Raw genomic sequence first — 14,565 nt, 5'->3', positions numbered from 1 at the left:
TACGTATGGGTGGTCCCGGGAATCGAACCCACTACCCTGGCGTTACAAGCACCATGCTCTACCAACTGAGCTACAGATGATGGGTGGGTAAAAATCCACAGGGCCAAACGCCGCATTTTGGATTAGGTCATCTTCTGATTGGTTGAAGGTGATCTAATCGCTCACAAATTAGTTTTAATAATGCCCCTCGTGACATTGTCAGATAGAGTTTTTTAATGATGGGATGGCCAGGCTGATATTATGAAGGGGAAATTCATGAAAAGATTTATAATCATTTCAACCTTCTTGAATAATTTTGGATAAATGGCTGCAACTTTAGATTGGGTACGGCAAACAAGTTGACTAATAATTTGTACATTATGTGGTTCTTAAAACCTCTTATGGATAGGGGAGACGCTCGAGTCTCAACTGGCCAATTGCTGGGGGAATTGCAGAGCGCCAGATTCAAATAAAATGCTATAAAATTCATTAAATCACACATGTAAGATACTCAATTAAAGCTACACTCGTTGTGAATCCAGCCAACATGTCAGATTTTAAAAATGCATTTCGGTGAAAGCATAAGAAGCTATTATCTGATAGCCTGCACCATCTGCACCAGCAGTAAACAAAGGAGCTAGCATAGCAGGCGCTACACAAAACGCTGAAATAAAATATAAAATATGCATGACCTTCTTTTGTTTGCATTCCAATATGTCCCATAAACATCACAATTGGTCCTTTTGTTCGATTAATTCCATCCATATATATCGAAAATGTCCGTTTATAAAGCGCGTTTGATCCAGAAAAAAACAGCTTACAAAATCGCAACGTCACTAAAAAATATTTCAAAAGTTGCCTATAAACTTTGCCAAAATATTTCAAACTACTTTTGTAATACAACGTTAGGTATTTTTAAACGTTAATAATCGATCAAATTGTAGACGGGGCAATCTGTATTGAATACAGGAAAGAAAAGAAACCAGCACTGCTTTTGACGTCTTGAGCAACTCACAAAAGTGTCCTCAGTTCCGAGCTGGCCTACTTCTTCATAGCATAAAGGAATAATCTCAACCATATTCCAAAGACTGGTGACATCCAGTGGAAGCGGTAGGAACTGAAAATGGGTTCCTATTAAATATCCAATGGCAAAGACAATATAGGGAACAGTGAGGGGGGAAAAATCTGTTAGTCCTCTGGGTTTTGCCTGCTACATAAGTTCTGTTATACTCACAGACATGATTCAAACAGTTTTAGAAACTTCAGAGTGTTTTCTATCCAAATCTATGTATAATATGCATATCTTATATTCTTGGCATGAGTAGCAGGAAGTTGAAATTGGGCACGCTATTTATCCAAAAGTGAAAATTCTGCCCCCTATCTTTAAGAGGTTTTAAGACAATAACATATCGATCATGAATAAAGGCAGAAGTAATAAGTGATAGTTTATGACTTCATAGTATGTAAATTGCTCACTGACATAAACATACTGTGGTTTTTTATACATTTTATAATCATGGTTTAGAAATCATTTACAGATCATTAACAAATTCATTATCCATGATGTATTAATGAGCATTGTTAAACAGTGTTAACCGTTTACAAATACCTTAATTACTAGTGGTAAATGAAGTCGTAATAATGATTTACAAGTGTTCAGCAAATCATTAATACATGCCTTAATAATGATCTATTAATGGATTATAAAGTGTAAAGTGTAAAGATTTAAAGTGTTGCCAGATCATTGAGTAAAGAAGTAATTGCATGTCAGATTCCATACCACTCTATTGTGGTTGGGTTTGATTCATTCCAACCATCTTCGTTCAGGAGTTGGACACCCCGGAGTCTTGTGTAGACCCAGAAGACACTAATTCTGGTTTAATATCTGAGAAGATCCAACCAACACCTGAAAAAACAGACCGAGCACCTGCAGACACCCTGTCATTACCGGCTCAGAGGAAACCCATCTCCAAGACCACTATATCAGAAAACAAGCCGACAGAATCAGTCAGTAAAGACATTAACAAGGAGACTTTGTCAGTAACCGAGAAGTCTGAATTAGTAACCAAGGCAACTGTCTCATTACCTGAAACTAGTTCAGTGACCATGGAGACTGGACCAGCATCTGTAAAAAGTGTCTTGGCAACCAAAGAAACTGGAGAAGTACCTTTGAAGATTGGATCAGTAACCAAAGAGATACAATCAGTACCTGAGACTACTTCTATAACAAAGATGACTGGGTCAGTAGCCAAGGTGACTGGGTCAGTAACCAAGATGACTGGGTCAGTAACCAAGATGACTGGGTCAGTAACCAAGGAAATTGGGACAGTTGCCAATGGTCAGTTGCCAAATACACCCAGCGACCCCCAGGAAGACCTGGTAAGAGTACCATACCCGTGCACCACATATGTACACACACACACTCACACACACAATTACCTGCCCGCACGTTTTACGTTTATTTTTCATAGGATGGGAGATGGGACCTCCTTCACACTCGACTGTCTGAGAAACTCAACATCTTGAGGAATATTCAGGAGGAGGATCTACATGCGGTCAGTTCACACTGTCACACCTCCCTGATTCAAGTACTCATCAGACCTGGGTCAAAATTTAGCAGAGGTACAGGATTTTAAGGGCGGCTGTCCTTAAGCCATTATATTGTGTTGATGGTGCTCTCCATGTGGTTGTGTAGGCTACAGGGTCAAGGGCAGAGGGGACCGGCGGTGGCTTTGGTGGTCTGAGAGAGATAGAGGTGTGTGCTGCAAGCCTTAGACAACTCAGGCACAGAGCAAGTGGCCTTTCCTCTGCCAATTCAAAGGAAGGCGGCTATCCCATGTTGGATAGAGAGCTCTACACAGCTCTGTGTGGAGTGGAGCATTCTCTGGAAACACTCACTGGCCTGTTGCCCAGTCCCTCTATTACCACAGTGGAGGACAGTCAACTAAGATTGCTACAGATGGAGGTACAGTACCTACAAACTGCTGATTTACATTTATAGATCTCTGGAAATAGGTAGCATATATTGCACACTGGCGGTGACATTTTTGTGGTGCAAAAAAGCACCGATCTGTGATTGAACTTTTTTTCAACAATGTGAGAAATAAGGAGGTGATTATTCATATTATTACGTTGATGTATAAATAGTTGCCGCCTAATAACACACATTGTTGAACAAGTAAACTTTGCCAGATGAAAAATTGTGCCAGGTTTAATCTGTGCTCTTTTGCAGTATGGAAATGTCACCCTGGGGTTTTTTAATCACTCACTATCAAATTAGCTAAACTGCAATAACAATATTTTCCGATGACAAAATCTCTGAACCTGTGCAAATGAACTGTGCGTGTGTGCGTGTGTGTGTGTGTGTGTGTGTGTGTGTGTGTGTGTGTGTGTGTGTGTGTGTGTGTGTGTGTGTGTGTGTGTGTGTGTGTGTGTGTGTGTGTGTGTGTGTGTGTGTGTGTGTGTATGCGTACCTGTGTGTGTGTGTGTGCGTGCGTGCATGTGTGCATACCTGTGTGTCTATGTGCCTCACAGTGCCTCTCAGTGGAGCTGCCAGCCTTGAGTGAGGAGCTGAACCATTTAAGGTCAGGCATCAACCCAGACCAGTTGTCTGAAGCACCAGAGACCACAGCCCAGTGTGTGACCTGTCTTCAGGGTTGTTTTCAAACAGCCCAGTCAGCCCTCACCTCCTCACTGAGCCGGCTACACACAGAACTGGGCCACTATCAGGTCAGTGGCTCCACACAAACCACCTCACAACAACTTCATAATAACACACAACCAACCCACAACCACTTTACAATCACCTAAGGTTTGGGATACGGTTCGAACAGAAAAAACTTGAGAGTTAAGTATAGGAATCCATTCGGAGTGGTTAAGGTACGGGTTAAGGTCTGGGTTAAAACAGAACAATTAAAAATGAGTGCCTAGCAATGGGATTGAACCTGCGATGCACCGAGCCGTAGTTCATGGTTTAAGCCCTTCTTCAATCCCCATCCACAACACCCTAGCAAGCCATGAGACTGCTAGATTGTAATAGGCACTTGTGTTGCCCCTTGTGGACAGTATTAAAATTGCATGCATACATCCTGGACAAATGTCTAATACCGCAGTGGAACTGGTGTGACCTGGCTGCCCTACAAGCACATTATTATCGAGACTTACAGGAGCAATTAGGATTAAGTGCTTTGCTCAAGGGCACATAGAAAGATTTTTCAGCTAGTCGGCTCAGGGATTCAAACCAGCTACCTTTCAGTTACTGTCCCAACTCTAACCGCTGGTTTACCTGCCACCCAGCACTTCTTAATCCCCTCACAAACCATCTCACAACCACAGCCATTAGCTAGAACAGATATCCTTGTGTTCTTTACGATATGCAACGGGCTCTCATGCCTTACTGCTTAACCAGGACTTGTCAATGTCTGTCTCTTTTCACTGTGCGCTGCATGCAGGCAGGGACGGAGCAACAGGAGAGCCACGTGTGCGTGTATGATGATTTTGAACGTGGACAGAGTGACCCATTCACACACATCAAGGATGTCCCCATGCTGGAGGTACAACATTTAGTTTGTTAATCATAGGGCTAGTGAATGTTTGTGTGTGTGTGTGTGTGTGTGTGTGTGTGTGTGTGTGTGTGTGTGTGTGTGTGTGTGTGTGTGTGTGTGTGTGTGTGTGTGTGTGTGTGTGTGTGTGTGTGTGTGTGTGTGTGTGTGTGTGTGCCCCTTTTGTCAGTATATTCCCACGTAATCCCGTTTTTTACTCTAGATGTCTACTGTAGGTCAGTAACGATGGTGTGTCTCTGCAGTATGTCGTTGGTCGGTGTCCCGAGGATGCAGTGGAGCTGCAGAGGGTGTCCCAGGCCCTGCTGCAGGGTTTGGCCAGTCTGGTGGAGCTAGGCAGAGAGCGTCTGGCAGGCAGTCAGGACCACCCACCGCACAGCCGCACCCAGCTGCAGACTCTGCTCAGCAGGCACAAGGTAAGCATATGCTGGGGAAAAGAGAGTGTTATGTCAAGTCATTTTATGCACATTCGACTTGGCATGGGAGCTGATGGAAAGGAAGAACAACTGTAGAGGACAGTGTCTTCCCACTCGGAAAGCAGTTGAATCCAAGTTTAAATGAACGTTTGGGATCATCTCCATGTAAACCTCTGACCAATTGCCATGTGATTTTGTCAATTTAGAAACTGGGTTTCAATTGATTATTTTGTGTCTGTCTGTGTGTGTCTGTCTGTGTGTGTCTGTGTTTGGCGCTGGCTGAACAGAAATTGTACCAGGTTATGGAATCCCAGCTGGCATTGGTTCAGCGGCTGTTCCAGTGTGAGCCACAGGGGGGGCTGGTTGGTCAGGAGGATGAACAGGTCCGGCTGGAGCAACAGGTCACCACTCTGCAGCAACATGCTCTGGAGCAGGGAGCCACCATGCACAGAAGGCTGCAGGTACACGCACACACATGAAAGACCCACATAAGTAAACACATACACACATACACTCACACTGTGTATGCGTGTGTGTGTGTAGGTCTGGACACAGTGGGAGGAGGGCTGTGTTCAGCTGGGCCGGCAGCTGGAGGAGTTGGAAGCCCTCATCCCCTGCGAGGATCTGGTGAAGGAAGAAGAGGGGCTACTACAGGAAAGACTGGACACCTGTCAGGTATCCAAACCTCCCTCCCTCTCCTCCTCCTCTTCTCTCTACTACTCTTCCTTCCTTCCTTCCTTCCTTATCTTGCTCTCTTTGTGTCTGTCTCTCTGCTCTCTTTGTGTCTGTCTCTCTGCTCTCTTTGTGTCTGTCTCTGCTATCTTTGTCTGGCTCTCTGCTCTCTTTGTGTCTGACTCTCTGCATGCTCTTTTCTGTCTTCTTTTTCTCATTGCATTGACCATCTCAGTATTTCTTGACGTCCCTATCATCTCCTCATCCCTCTCTCGTTCACTGTCCCATATCTCCTTCTGTCCACCCCCTTTCTTCTCCTCACATACCCAATTGAACAACATTTGCCCACTAAGAATTAGTTTGCACTACGTAACCAGTGTAGCCCTTATTCTTAATTTGTATCATTGGAAGATACTGTATATCATGAGCATAAGTCTTAAGCAACAGGTGTCTTATGTCCACATGAACGATGCATCCTTCGTGTACTGGGATGAAACCACCTGTTGTCTAATTCCAGTAACCAACAACAATGTAGGACGTGCCACAGACTGACTCCCAAATGGCACCCTATTCCCCTCATAGGACTCTTGTCAAAAGCAGTCCACTATGTAGGGAATAGGGGGCCATTCGGGACACAGCCATACAGAGAGAGCTGGATGTAAACCAGGCCCTTCAGTGAATGACGGATTCATGGGCACCTGGCACAAGAAAGATGGAGAGAAAGAGAGATGGAAAGATAGAAGGAGAGAGAGAGGTGGACAGAGAGTAATGGGTGAAAAAAAGGAGAGTTATTTGTTGTGGCATCGCTTCATTCCAAAATCAAATTACTTGGAGGAATACGGATGGCCATTATCGTAGAGTAGAACACGGTGTTCCATTTCGGATTCCCTCCCCATAACTAGCTGACTTCCCCCCTCCCTTTTACAATTACAGAATCCTATTTCTCATCTCTCGGACGGACCGTCTTGAGTGGAATGTGTGTGTGTGCGCACATGTGTGTGTGTAGGGGTAGAGTACACATGCTTCTTTTCATCAAATCTCCTTAATAGATTTATGCCTTCCCCTATCTGGCCATAATAACTGAATGAGATGCTGTTTACGATCAAAATGGTCCCCTATTCCCTGTATAGTGCATTACTTTTAAACAAGCCCATAGGGCTCAAGTCAAAAGTAGTGTACTATGTAGGGAATAGGAGGCCATTTGGGACTCATAGACACTGGTGTGGGGGTGGGCATGGGTTCAGGTGAGGATTCGGGTGGTGCATTTCTCTATGCATTTCTTTTGCTCCTTTTGCCTTGTTGCCTATCGCACTTTTTTGTTGCATTTTCCCCTTTTCACGTTTCTCTCCCCATTATCCCTCTCATTATTTCTCTCTTTCTGTAACCCTTGCAAACATCCCCTTCCTCCACCTCCTCCCTCTTGTCTCCTCTCACTTTCATTCTCTGTTCCTGTCTTCCCCTCCTCTCCCTTTTCCTTCCCCTCCTCTCCCTTTTCTGTTCCCGCTTCATTCTCTTTTCCTCACCCCACATCCCACAATAATTATTTGATTCCTACATTTCTTTTCATCCCCCTTCTGGCCCTACCTCTTCTTTTTTCTCTCTTATTCAAAACACATTCCCTTCTCAATTTTTATTCTTTCACATTTCAACCTATCCCTATTCACCCCCTTCTCTCTCTCTCTCTCCTTCCCCTTTTTCCCCCCATTAGCGAGTGCTGGCCCTGTTGGAGGAGTGCAGGCCTGCCCTGGGCTCGGTCCTGAACCAGGGGAAGGCTCTGCAGGCCTGGGGATGCAGTACCGGGGTCGGTGGCACAGGAGGCGTACTGGAGCTGCGCTGGCGGGCTGTCCGCAGCAAGGCAGAGCAGGAGAGCCAACGCAGCCGCGACATAAGGGACAACTGGACCAGGTGGGCGCACACAGACAGGGTTTTCAGAAAATGGACAGGGACATACACACAACATAGCTGTGGGAACATGTACAGTGCCTTCAGAAAGTATTCACACCCCTTGACTTTTTCCAAATGTTGTTGTGTTACAGCCTGAATTAAAAATGGATTCGATTGAGATGTTGGGTCATTAGCTGACACACAATATACCATAATGTCAAAGTGAAATTGTTTTTAGAAATGTTTACAAATTAATAAAAAATTAAAAGCTGAAAAGTCTTCAGTTAAAATGTACTTAACAATTATAAGTTGCATGGACTCTGTGTGCAATAATAGTGTTTAACATGACTGTATATGCCTACCCCATCTCTGTACCCAACACATACAGTCGTGGCCAAAAGTTTTGAGAATGACACAAATATTAATTTTCAAAATGTTTACTCCTTCATTGTCTTTAGATATTATTTGTCAGATGTTACTATGGAATACTGAAGTATAATTACAAGCATTTCATAAGTGTCAAAGGCTTTTATTGACAATTACATGAAGTTGATGCAAAGAGTCAATATTTGCAGTGTTGACCCTTCTTTTTCAAGACCTCTGCAATCCGCCCTGCTGTCAATTAACTTCTGGGCCACATCCTGACTGATGGCAGCCCATTGTTGCATAATCAATGCTTGGAGTTCGTCAGAATTTGTGGGTTTTTGTTTGTCCATTCGCCTCCTGAGGATTGACCACAAGTTCTCAATGGGGTTAAGGTCTGGGGAATTTCCTGGCCATGGACCCAAAATATTTATGTTTTGTTCCCCGAGCCACTTAGTTATCACTTTTGCCTTATGGCAAGGTGCTCCATCATGCTGGAAAAGGCATTGTTCGTCACCAAACTGTTCCTGAATGGTTGGGAGAAGTTGCTCTCAGAGGATGTGTTGGTACCATTCTTTATTCATGGCTGTGTTCTTAGGCAAAATTGTGAGTGAGCCCACACCCTTGGCTGAGAAGCAACCCCACACATGAATGGTCTCAGGATGCTTTACTGTTGGCATGACACAGGACTGATGGTAGCGCTCACCTTGTCTTCTCCGGACAAGCTTTTTTTCCGGATGCCCCAAACAATCGGAAAGGGGATTCATCAGAGAAAATGACTTTACCCCCAGTCCTTAGCAGTCCAATCCCTGTACCTTTTGCAGAATATCAGTCTGTCCCTGATGTTTTTCCTGGAGAGAAGTGGCTTCTTTGCTGCCCTTCTTGACACCAGGCCATCCTCCAAAAGTCTTCGCCTCACAGTGCGTGCAGATGCAGAAAGAACAATGATTCCAAGCACCACCCTCCTTATGAAGCTTCCAGTCTGTTATTCGAACTGAATCAGCATGACAGAGTGATCTCAAGTCTTATCCTTGTCAACACTCACACCTGTGTTAACAAGAGAATCACTGACATGATGTCAGCTGGTTCTCTTGTGGCAAGGCTGATATGCAGTGGAAATGTTTTTTTATGCGATTCAGTTCATTTGCATGGCAAAGAGGGACTTTGCACTTAATTTCAATTCTTCTGTTCATTTTTCATAACATTCTGGAGTATATGCAAATTGCCATCATACAAACTGAAGCAGCAGACTTTGTGAAAATTAGTATTTGTGTCATTCTCAAAACTTTTGGCCACGACTGTACACTTTTCTGTAAGGTCCCTCAGTCGAGCATTGAATTTCAAGCACATATTCAACCACAAGGACCAGGGAGTTTTTCCTATGGTTCGCAAAGAATTGGTAGATGGGTAAAAAAAAGCAGACATTGAATATCACTTTGAGCATGGTACAGTTATTAATTACACATTGAGAGGTGTATCAATACACCCACTCACTACAAATATACAGGTGTCCTTCCTAAATCAGTTGCCAGAGAGGAAGGAAACCGCTCAGGGATTTCACAATGAGGCCAATGGTGAGTTGAATGGCTGTGATAGGAGAAAACTGAGGATGGATAAACAATATTGTAGATACTCCACAATATTAACCTTTTATGACAGAGAGTAAAGAAGGAAACCTGTACAGAAGAAAAATATTCCAAAACAATCCTAGAGGATAAACTGTTTCAGTCTGCTTTCCAACAGACACTGGGAAACAAATTCACCTGTCAGTCGGACAATAACCAATGCCAAATATACACTGCAGTTTATTACCAAGGTGACATTGAATGTTCCTGAGTGGCTTAGTTACAGTTTTGACTTAAATAATCTTGAAAATCTTTGGCAAGACTTGAGAATGACTGTTTAGCAATGATCAACAGCCAACTTGACAGATTTTTTAAAAGCTTCATGGGAAAATATTGTACAATCCAGGTGTATTTGGTATTTTATTAGCTGTTGCAAAAGCAGCAACTACTCTTCCTGGGGTCCACACAACATGAAACATAATACAGAACATCAATAGAACAGCTCAAGGACAGAACTACATACTTAAAAAAAAAAGGCACACGTAGCCTAGATATCAATGCATACACACAACTATCAAGGTCAAATAGGAGAGAGGCTTTGTGCCGTGAGGTGTTACTTTATTTAATTTTTTTAAACCAGGTTTATTTGAGAAATATGAGATGGAAGGAAGTTCCATGCAATAAGGGCTCTATATACTGTACACTTTCTTGAATTTGTTCTGGATTTGGGGACTGTGAAAAGACACCCGGTGGCATGTCTGGTGGCATGTCTGGTGGCATGTCTGGTGGCATGTCTGGTGGCATGTCTGGTGGCATGTCTGGTGGCATGTCTGGTGGCATGTCTGGTGGCATGTCTGGTGGGATACGTGTGTGTGTCAGAGCAGTGTGTAAGTTGACTATGCAAACAATTTGGGATTTTCAACACATTAATGTTTCTTATGTAAAGAAGAAGTGATGCAGTCAGTCTCTCCTAAACTCTTAGCCAAGAGAGATTGGCATGCATATTATTTATATCTACCCTCTACAGGTTGTAGTGTAGTAGAACCAATTAAGAGCAAAACGTGCCGCTCTGTCCTGGGCCAGTTGCAGCTTAACTAGGTCTTTCCTTGCAGCACTCGTCCACACGACTGGACAATAATCAAGATTAGACTAAACTAGAGCCTGCAGAACTTGTTTTTTGGAGTGTGGTGTCAAAAAAGCAGAGCATCTCTTTATTACGACCAAACGTCTCCCCATTTTTACAACCATTGAATCTATATGTTTTGACCATGACACTTTACAATAAGGTAACGCCAAGTAATTTAGTCTCCTCAACTTGTTCAACAGCCACACCATTCATTACCAGATTCAGCTGAGGTCTAGAACTTAAGGAATGATTAGTACCAAATACAATGCTCTTAGTTCCACAGATGGTTAGGACCAGTTTATTACTTGCCACCCATTCCAAAACAGACTGCAACTCTTTAAGGGTTTCAGTGACTTCATTAGCTGTGGTTGTTAATGTGTATATGGTTGAATCATCAGCATACATGGACACACACGCTTTGTTTAATGCCAGTGGCAGGTCATTGATAAAAATAGAAAAGAGTAGAGGGCCTAGACAGCTGCCCTACGGTACACCACATTTGACATATTTGACATTAGAGAAGCTTCCATTAAATAAAACCCTTTGAGTTCTATTAGATAGATGGCTCTGAATCCACAATATGGAAGAAGTTGAAAAGCCATAACACATACGTTTTTTTCAACAACAGGTTATGGTAAATAATATCAAAGGCTGCACTGCACAGTACAGCTCCCACTATCTTATTGTCAATTTCTTTCAACCAATCATCAGTCATTTGTGTCAGTATAGTACATGTTGAGTGCCCTTCTCTGTAAGCATGCTAAAAGTCTGTTGTTAATTTGTTTACAGAGAAATAGCATTGTATTTGGTCAAACATAATTGTTTCCAACAGTTTGCTACGAGCTGGCAGCAAGCTTATAGGTCTGCTGTTAGAACCAGTAAAGGCCGCTTTACCACTCTTGGTTAGCGTAATTACTTTGGCTTCCCTCCAGACCTGAGGTAAAGAATATAGAGTCAGCTACCATCCTCAGTAGCTTTCCATCTAAGTTGTCAATTCCAATTGTCATTATTGATCGATAACAATAATTTTTCCACCTCTCCCACACTAACTTTACAAAATTCAAACTTGCAATGCTTTTCTTTCACTATTAATTTTTTTTATGCATGAATACATTTGCTCACTGTTCATTGTTGGCATTTCTTGCCTAAGTTTGCCCACTTTGCCAATGAAATAATCATTAAAATAATTGGCAACATAAAATGGTTTTGTGATAAATAAGCCATCTGAGTCGATGAAAGATGGAGTTGAATTTGTCTTTCTGCCCATAATTTAATTTAAAGTACTCAAGTTTTTTTCTATCATTCTTTATATCATTGACCTTGGCTTCATAATACAGTTTAATCTTTTTTTGTTGAGTTTAGTCACATAATTTTTTTGCAGTAAGTAAGCCAGTCAGATGTGTAGCCAACACTTATTAGCCACTCCTTTTGCCCCATCTCTTTCAACAATACAGTTTTTCATTTCCTCATCAAGCCATGAATCCTCAACAATTCTAACAGTCAGCTTCTTAACAGGTGCATGTTTATCAATAATTGGAAGAAGCAATTTCATAAATGCATTAAGTGCAGCGTCTGGATGCTCCTCATTAATCACATCAGATCAACTAATATTTCTAACATCATCCACATAAGAGTCACAGCAAAATATTTTGTATGATCTCTTATACACTATTTTAGGACCAGCTGTCGGAACTTTGGCTTTCCTGGATATTGACGCTATATTGTGATCACTGCATTCAATGGGTACGGATACAGCTTTAGAGCAAAGTTCTACAGTATTAGTAGAAATCTGATCGATACATGTGGATGATCTTGTTCCTGTAGTGTTTGTAAACACCCTGGTAGGTTGATTAATTACCTGAACCAGATTACAGGCAGTGGTTACAGTAAGAAGCTTCCTCTTGAGCGGACAGCTTGATGAAAACCAATCAATATTCAGGTCCCCAAGAAAGTAGAACTCTCTGTTTACATCACATACACGATCAAGCATTTCACACATATTATTTAGCTACTGACTGTTAGCACTTGGTGGTCTATAGCAACACCCCAAAAGAAAAGGCTTTAGATGTGTCAAGTGAACCTGCAACCACAACACTTCAATAACACTTGACATAAGATCTTCTCTAAGCATTACAGGGATATGGCTCTGAATATGTATATACAGCAACCCCTCCCAAATAAGCATTTCTGTATCGTATATAGATGTTATATACTTGTATTGCTACTGCTGTATCATCAAATGAATTATCTAAGTGAGTCTCAGAAATGGCAAATATATGAGTGTTATCTGATGTTAGCAAGTTATTGATTTCATTAACCTTATTTCGAAGGCTGCATATATTAATATGGGCTATTTTCAGCCCTTTTCTGGGTAGCTTATCAGAGATTGACATAATACTGAAAAGAGCAAACAAAGCAAGAAAAAAATATATACATTCAGCAGTCCATTAATAAATTGGGGTGTGTGTGTGATGCGGTGTGCAAACCTCTTGTAGACTTCCCCAGAAAGACGCACAGCTGTAAGTGCTGCCAAAGGTGATTCTAACATGTATTGACTCGGGGTTGAATACTTATCTAATGAAGATATATTAGTGATTTATTTTCCATTCATTAAAACAAAAGGAGTATTTTGTGTGGATATTTGACAAAAAAATGACAATTATATCCATTTGAATCCCACTTTGTAACACAACAAATGGGGAGAAAGTCAAGGGTGTGTGATTACTTTCTGAAGGCACTATAAATGTGGACTGCTTTGCATAAGGACACATCGAACGATGTTTGAACCCTGTTTTCTCTCTTGTAGGTTCCACAACGTCTCTGTTTCGCTCACTGGATGGATAGGCAGTGTTAAAGAACGCCTGAAGACATGGAGAAGTCTGCCCGACGCCACACCTCAAAACGAGGAGCTCACCCGTACTTACCTCATCCAGCTACTGGTAAAATTCTTAGGGGAAAAAACTTTAGATGACATGATTTGTAGCTCAATGTAGTAAATAATCGGAATTCATGTTACATGACTGACAGTGTCACCCAGACCCTACCGGAAATGTATGGATACACAGAAAAACAACTTTTATTGTATAACACGTTTAATTGTAACATGTTAAAAATGCAGTCCATCTGTATTTTCTTTCACAACACCTGAAAGCTAGTTTGGAGTGAGTTTTTGGTTCCTAAATACATTACAAATGTGTTGGAAACATCAAGTCAGTTCACATGCCATGGGAAATGTTAGAATTGCAAACTGAATGTGTGAATTTTGTTTGAAATTTCCGGTATGGGAGCTGTTCGATTTGACGTTTGGTTCTTTGATAGGAGTTTTCAGTGGAGCTGGAAACCAGGTCCGCTGAAAAGGCCTCTGCGCTCAGGGCGGGCACATTGCTACTGCAGCTGAAGGAGGCTGATGCACCGGGGCTGCGCAGACAGCTAGCGCAGCTGGAGCAAACTTGGACCGAAGTCACGTCTGCACTTCCCATAGCCCAGGAGAGACTGCACCAGGTGGGGATATGATTGGTTGGTTGATTGGTTGGTTGATTGTTTGGTTGTGCTCTTGATGAGCATCTGAGTAGAAGAATCAGGTGTCTTGTAGTAGAACCAGGCAGTAGTGTAGTAGAACCAGGTTGTAATGTAGTAGAACCAGCTTGTAATGTAGTAGAACCAGCTTGTAGTGTAGTAGAACCAAGTTGTAGTATAGTAGAACCAGGTTGTAGTGTAGTAGAACCAGGCTGTAGTGTAGTAGAACCAGGCTGTAGTGTAGTAGAACCAGGTTGTAGTGTAGTAGAACCAGGTTGTAGTGTAGTAGAACCAGGTTGTAGTGTAGTAGAACCAGGTTGTAGTGTAGTAGAACCAGGTTGTAGTGTAGTAGAACCAGGTTGTAGTGTAGTAGAACCAGGTTGTAGTGTAGTAGAACCAGGTTGTAGTGTAGTAGAACCAGGTTGTAGTGTAGTAGAACCAGGTTGTAGTGTAGTAGAACCGTGTTGTAGTGTAGTAGAACCAGG

The 14,565-nt window shown here is 42.3% G+C and overlaps 1 protein-coding gene across 8 annotated transcripts in view; it reads left to right on the top strand.

Moving 5' to 3' along the window:
- Window positions 1–14,565, top strand: part of LOC118398547 (nesprin-2) — a 184,486-nt gene that overhangs the window by 75,269 nt on the left and 94,652 nt on the right. For 6 of the 8 annotated variants that reach the window (XM_052470857.1, XM_052470856.1, XM_052470858.1 and 3 more), the window contains 11 exons: window positions 1,807–2,358; window positions 2,451–2,534; window positions 2,675–2,944; window positions 3,514–3,708; window positions 4,431–4,532; window positions 4,784–4,954; window positions 5,242–5,415; window positions 5,498–5,629; window positions 7,335–7,531; window positions 13,371–13,503; window positions 13,883–14,065. In XM_052470857.1, the coding sequence (XP_052326817.1) occupies window positions 1,807–2,358; window positions 2,451–2,534; window positions 2,675–2,944; window positions 3,514–3,708; window positions 4,431–4,532; window positions 4,784–4,954; window positions 5,242–5,415; window positions 5,498–5,629; window positions 7,335–7,531; window positions 13,371–13,503; window positions 13,883–14,065 (2,193 nt within the window). The remainder of the gene's footprint in view (window positions 1–1,806; window positions 2,359–2,450; window positions 2,535–2,674; window positions 2,945–3,513; window positions 3,709–4,430; window positions 4,533–4,783; window positions 4,955–5,241; window positions 5,416–5,497; window positions 5,630–7,334; window positions 7,532–13,370; window positions 13,504–13,882; window positions 14,066–14,565) is intronic. The other 2 variants (XM_052470860.1, XM_052470859.1) reach the window with 1 other exon arrangement.

The sequence above is a fragment of the Oncorhynchus keta genome, chromosome 19, assembly GCF_023373465.1.
Source record: "Oncorhynchus keta strain PuntledgeMale-10-30-2019 chromosome 19, Oket_V2, whole genome shotgun sequence".
Lineage (NCBI taxonomy): Eukaryota > Metazoa > Chordata > Actinopteri > Salmoniformes > Salmonidae > Oncorhynchus > Oncorhynchus keta.
Note: the sequence above shows the minus strand (reverse complement) of the source record. Positions and strands in the feature narration are given on the sequence as shown.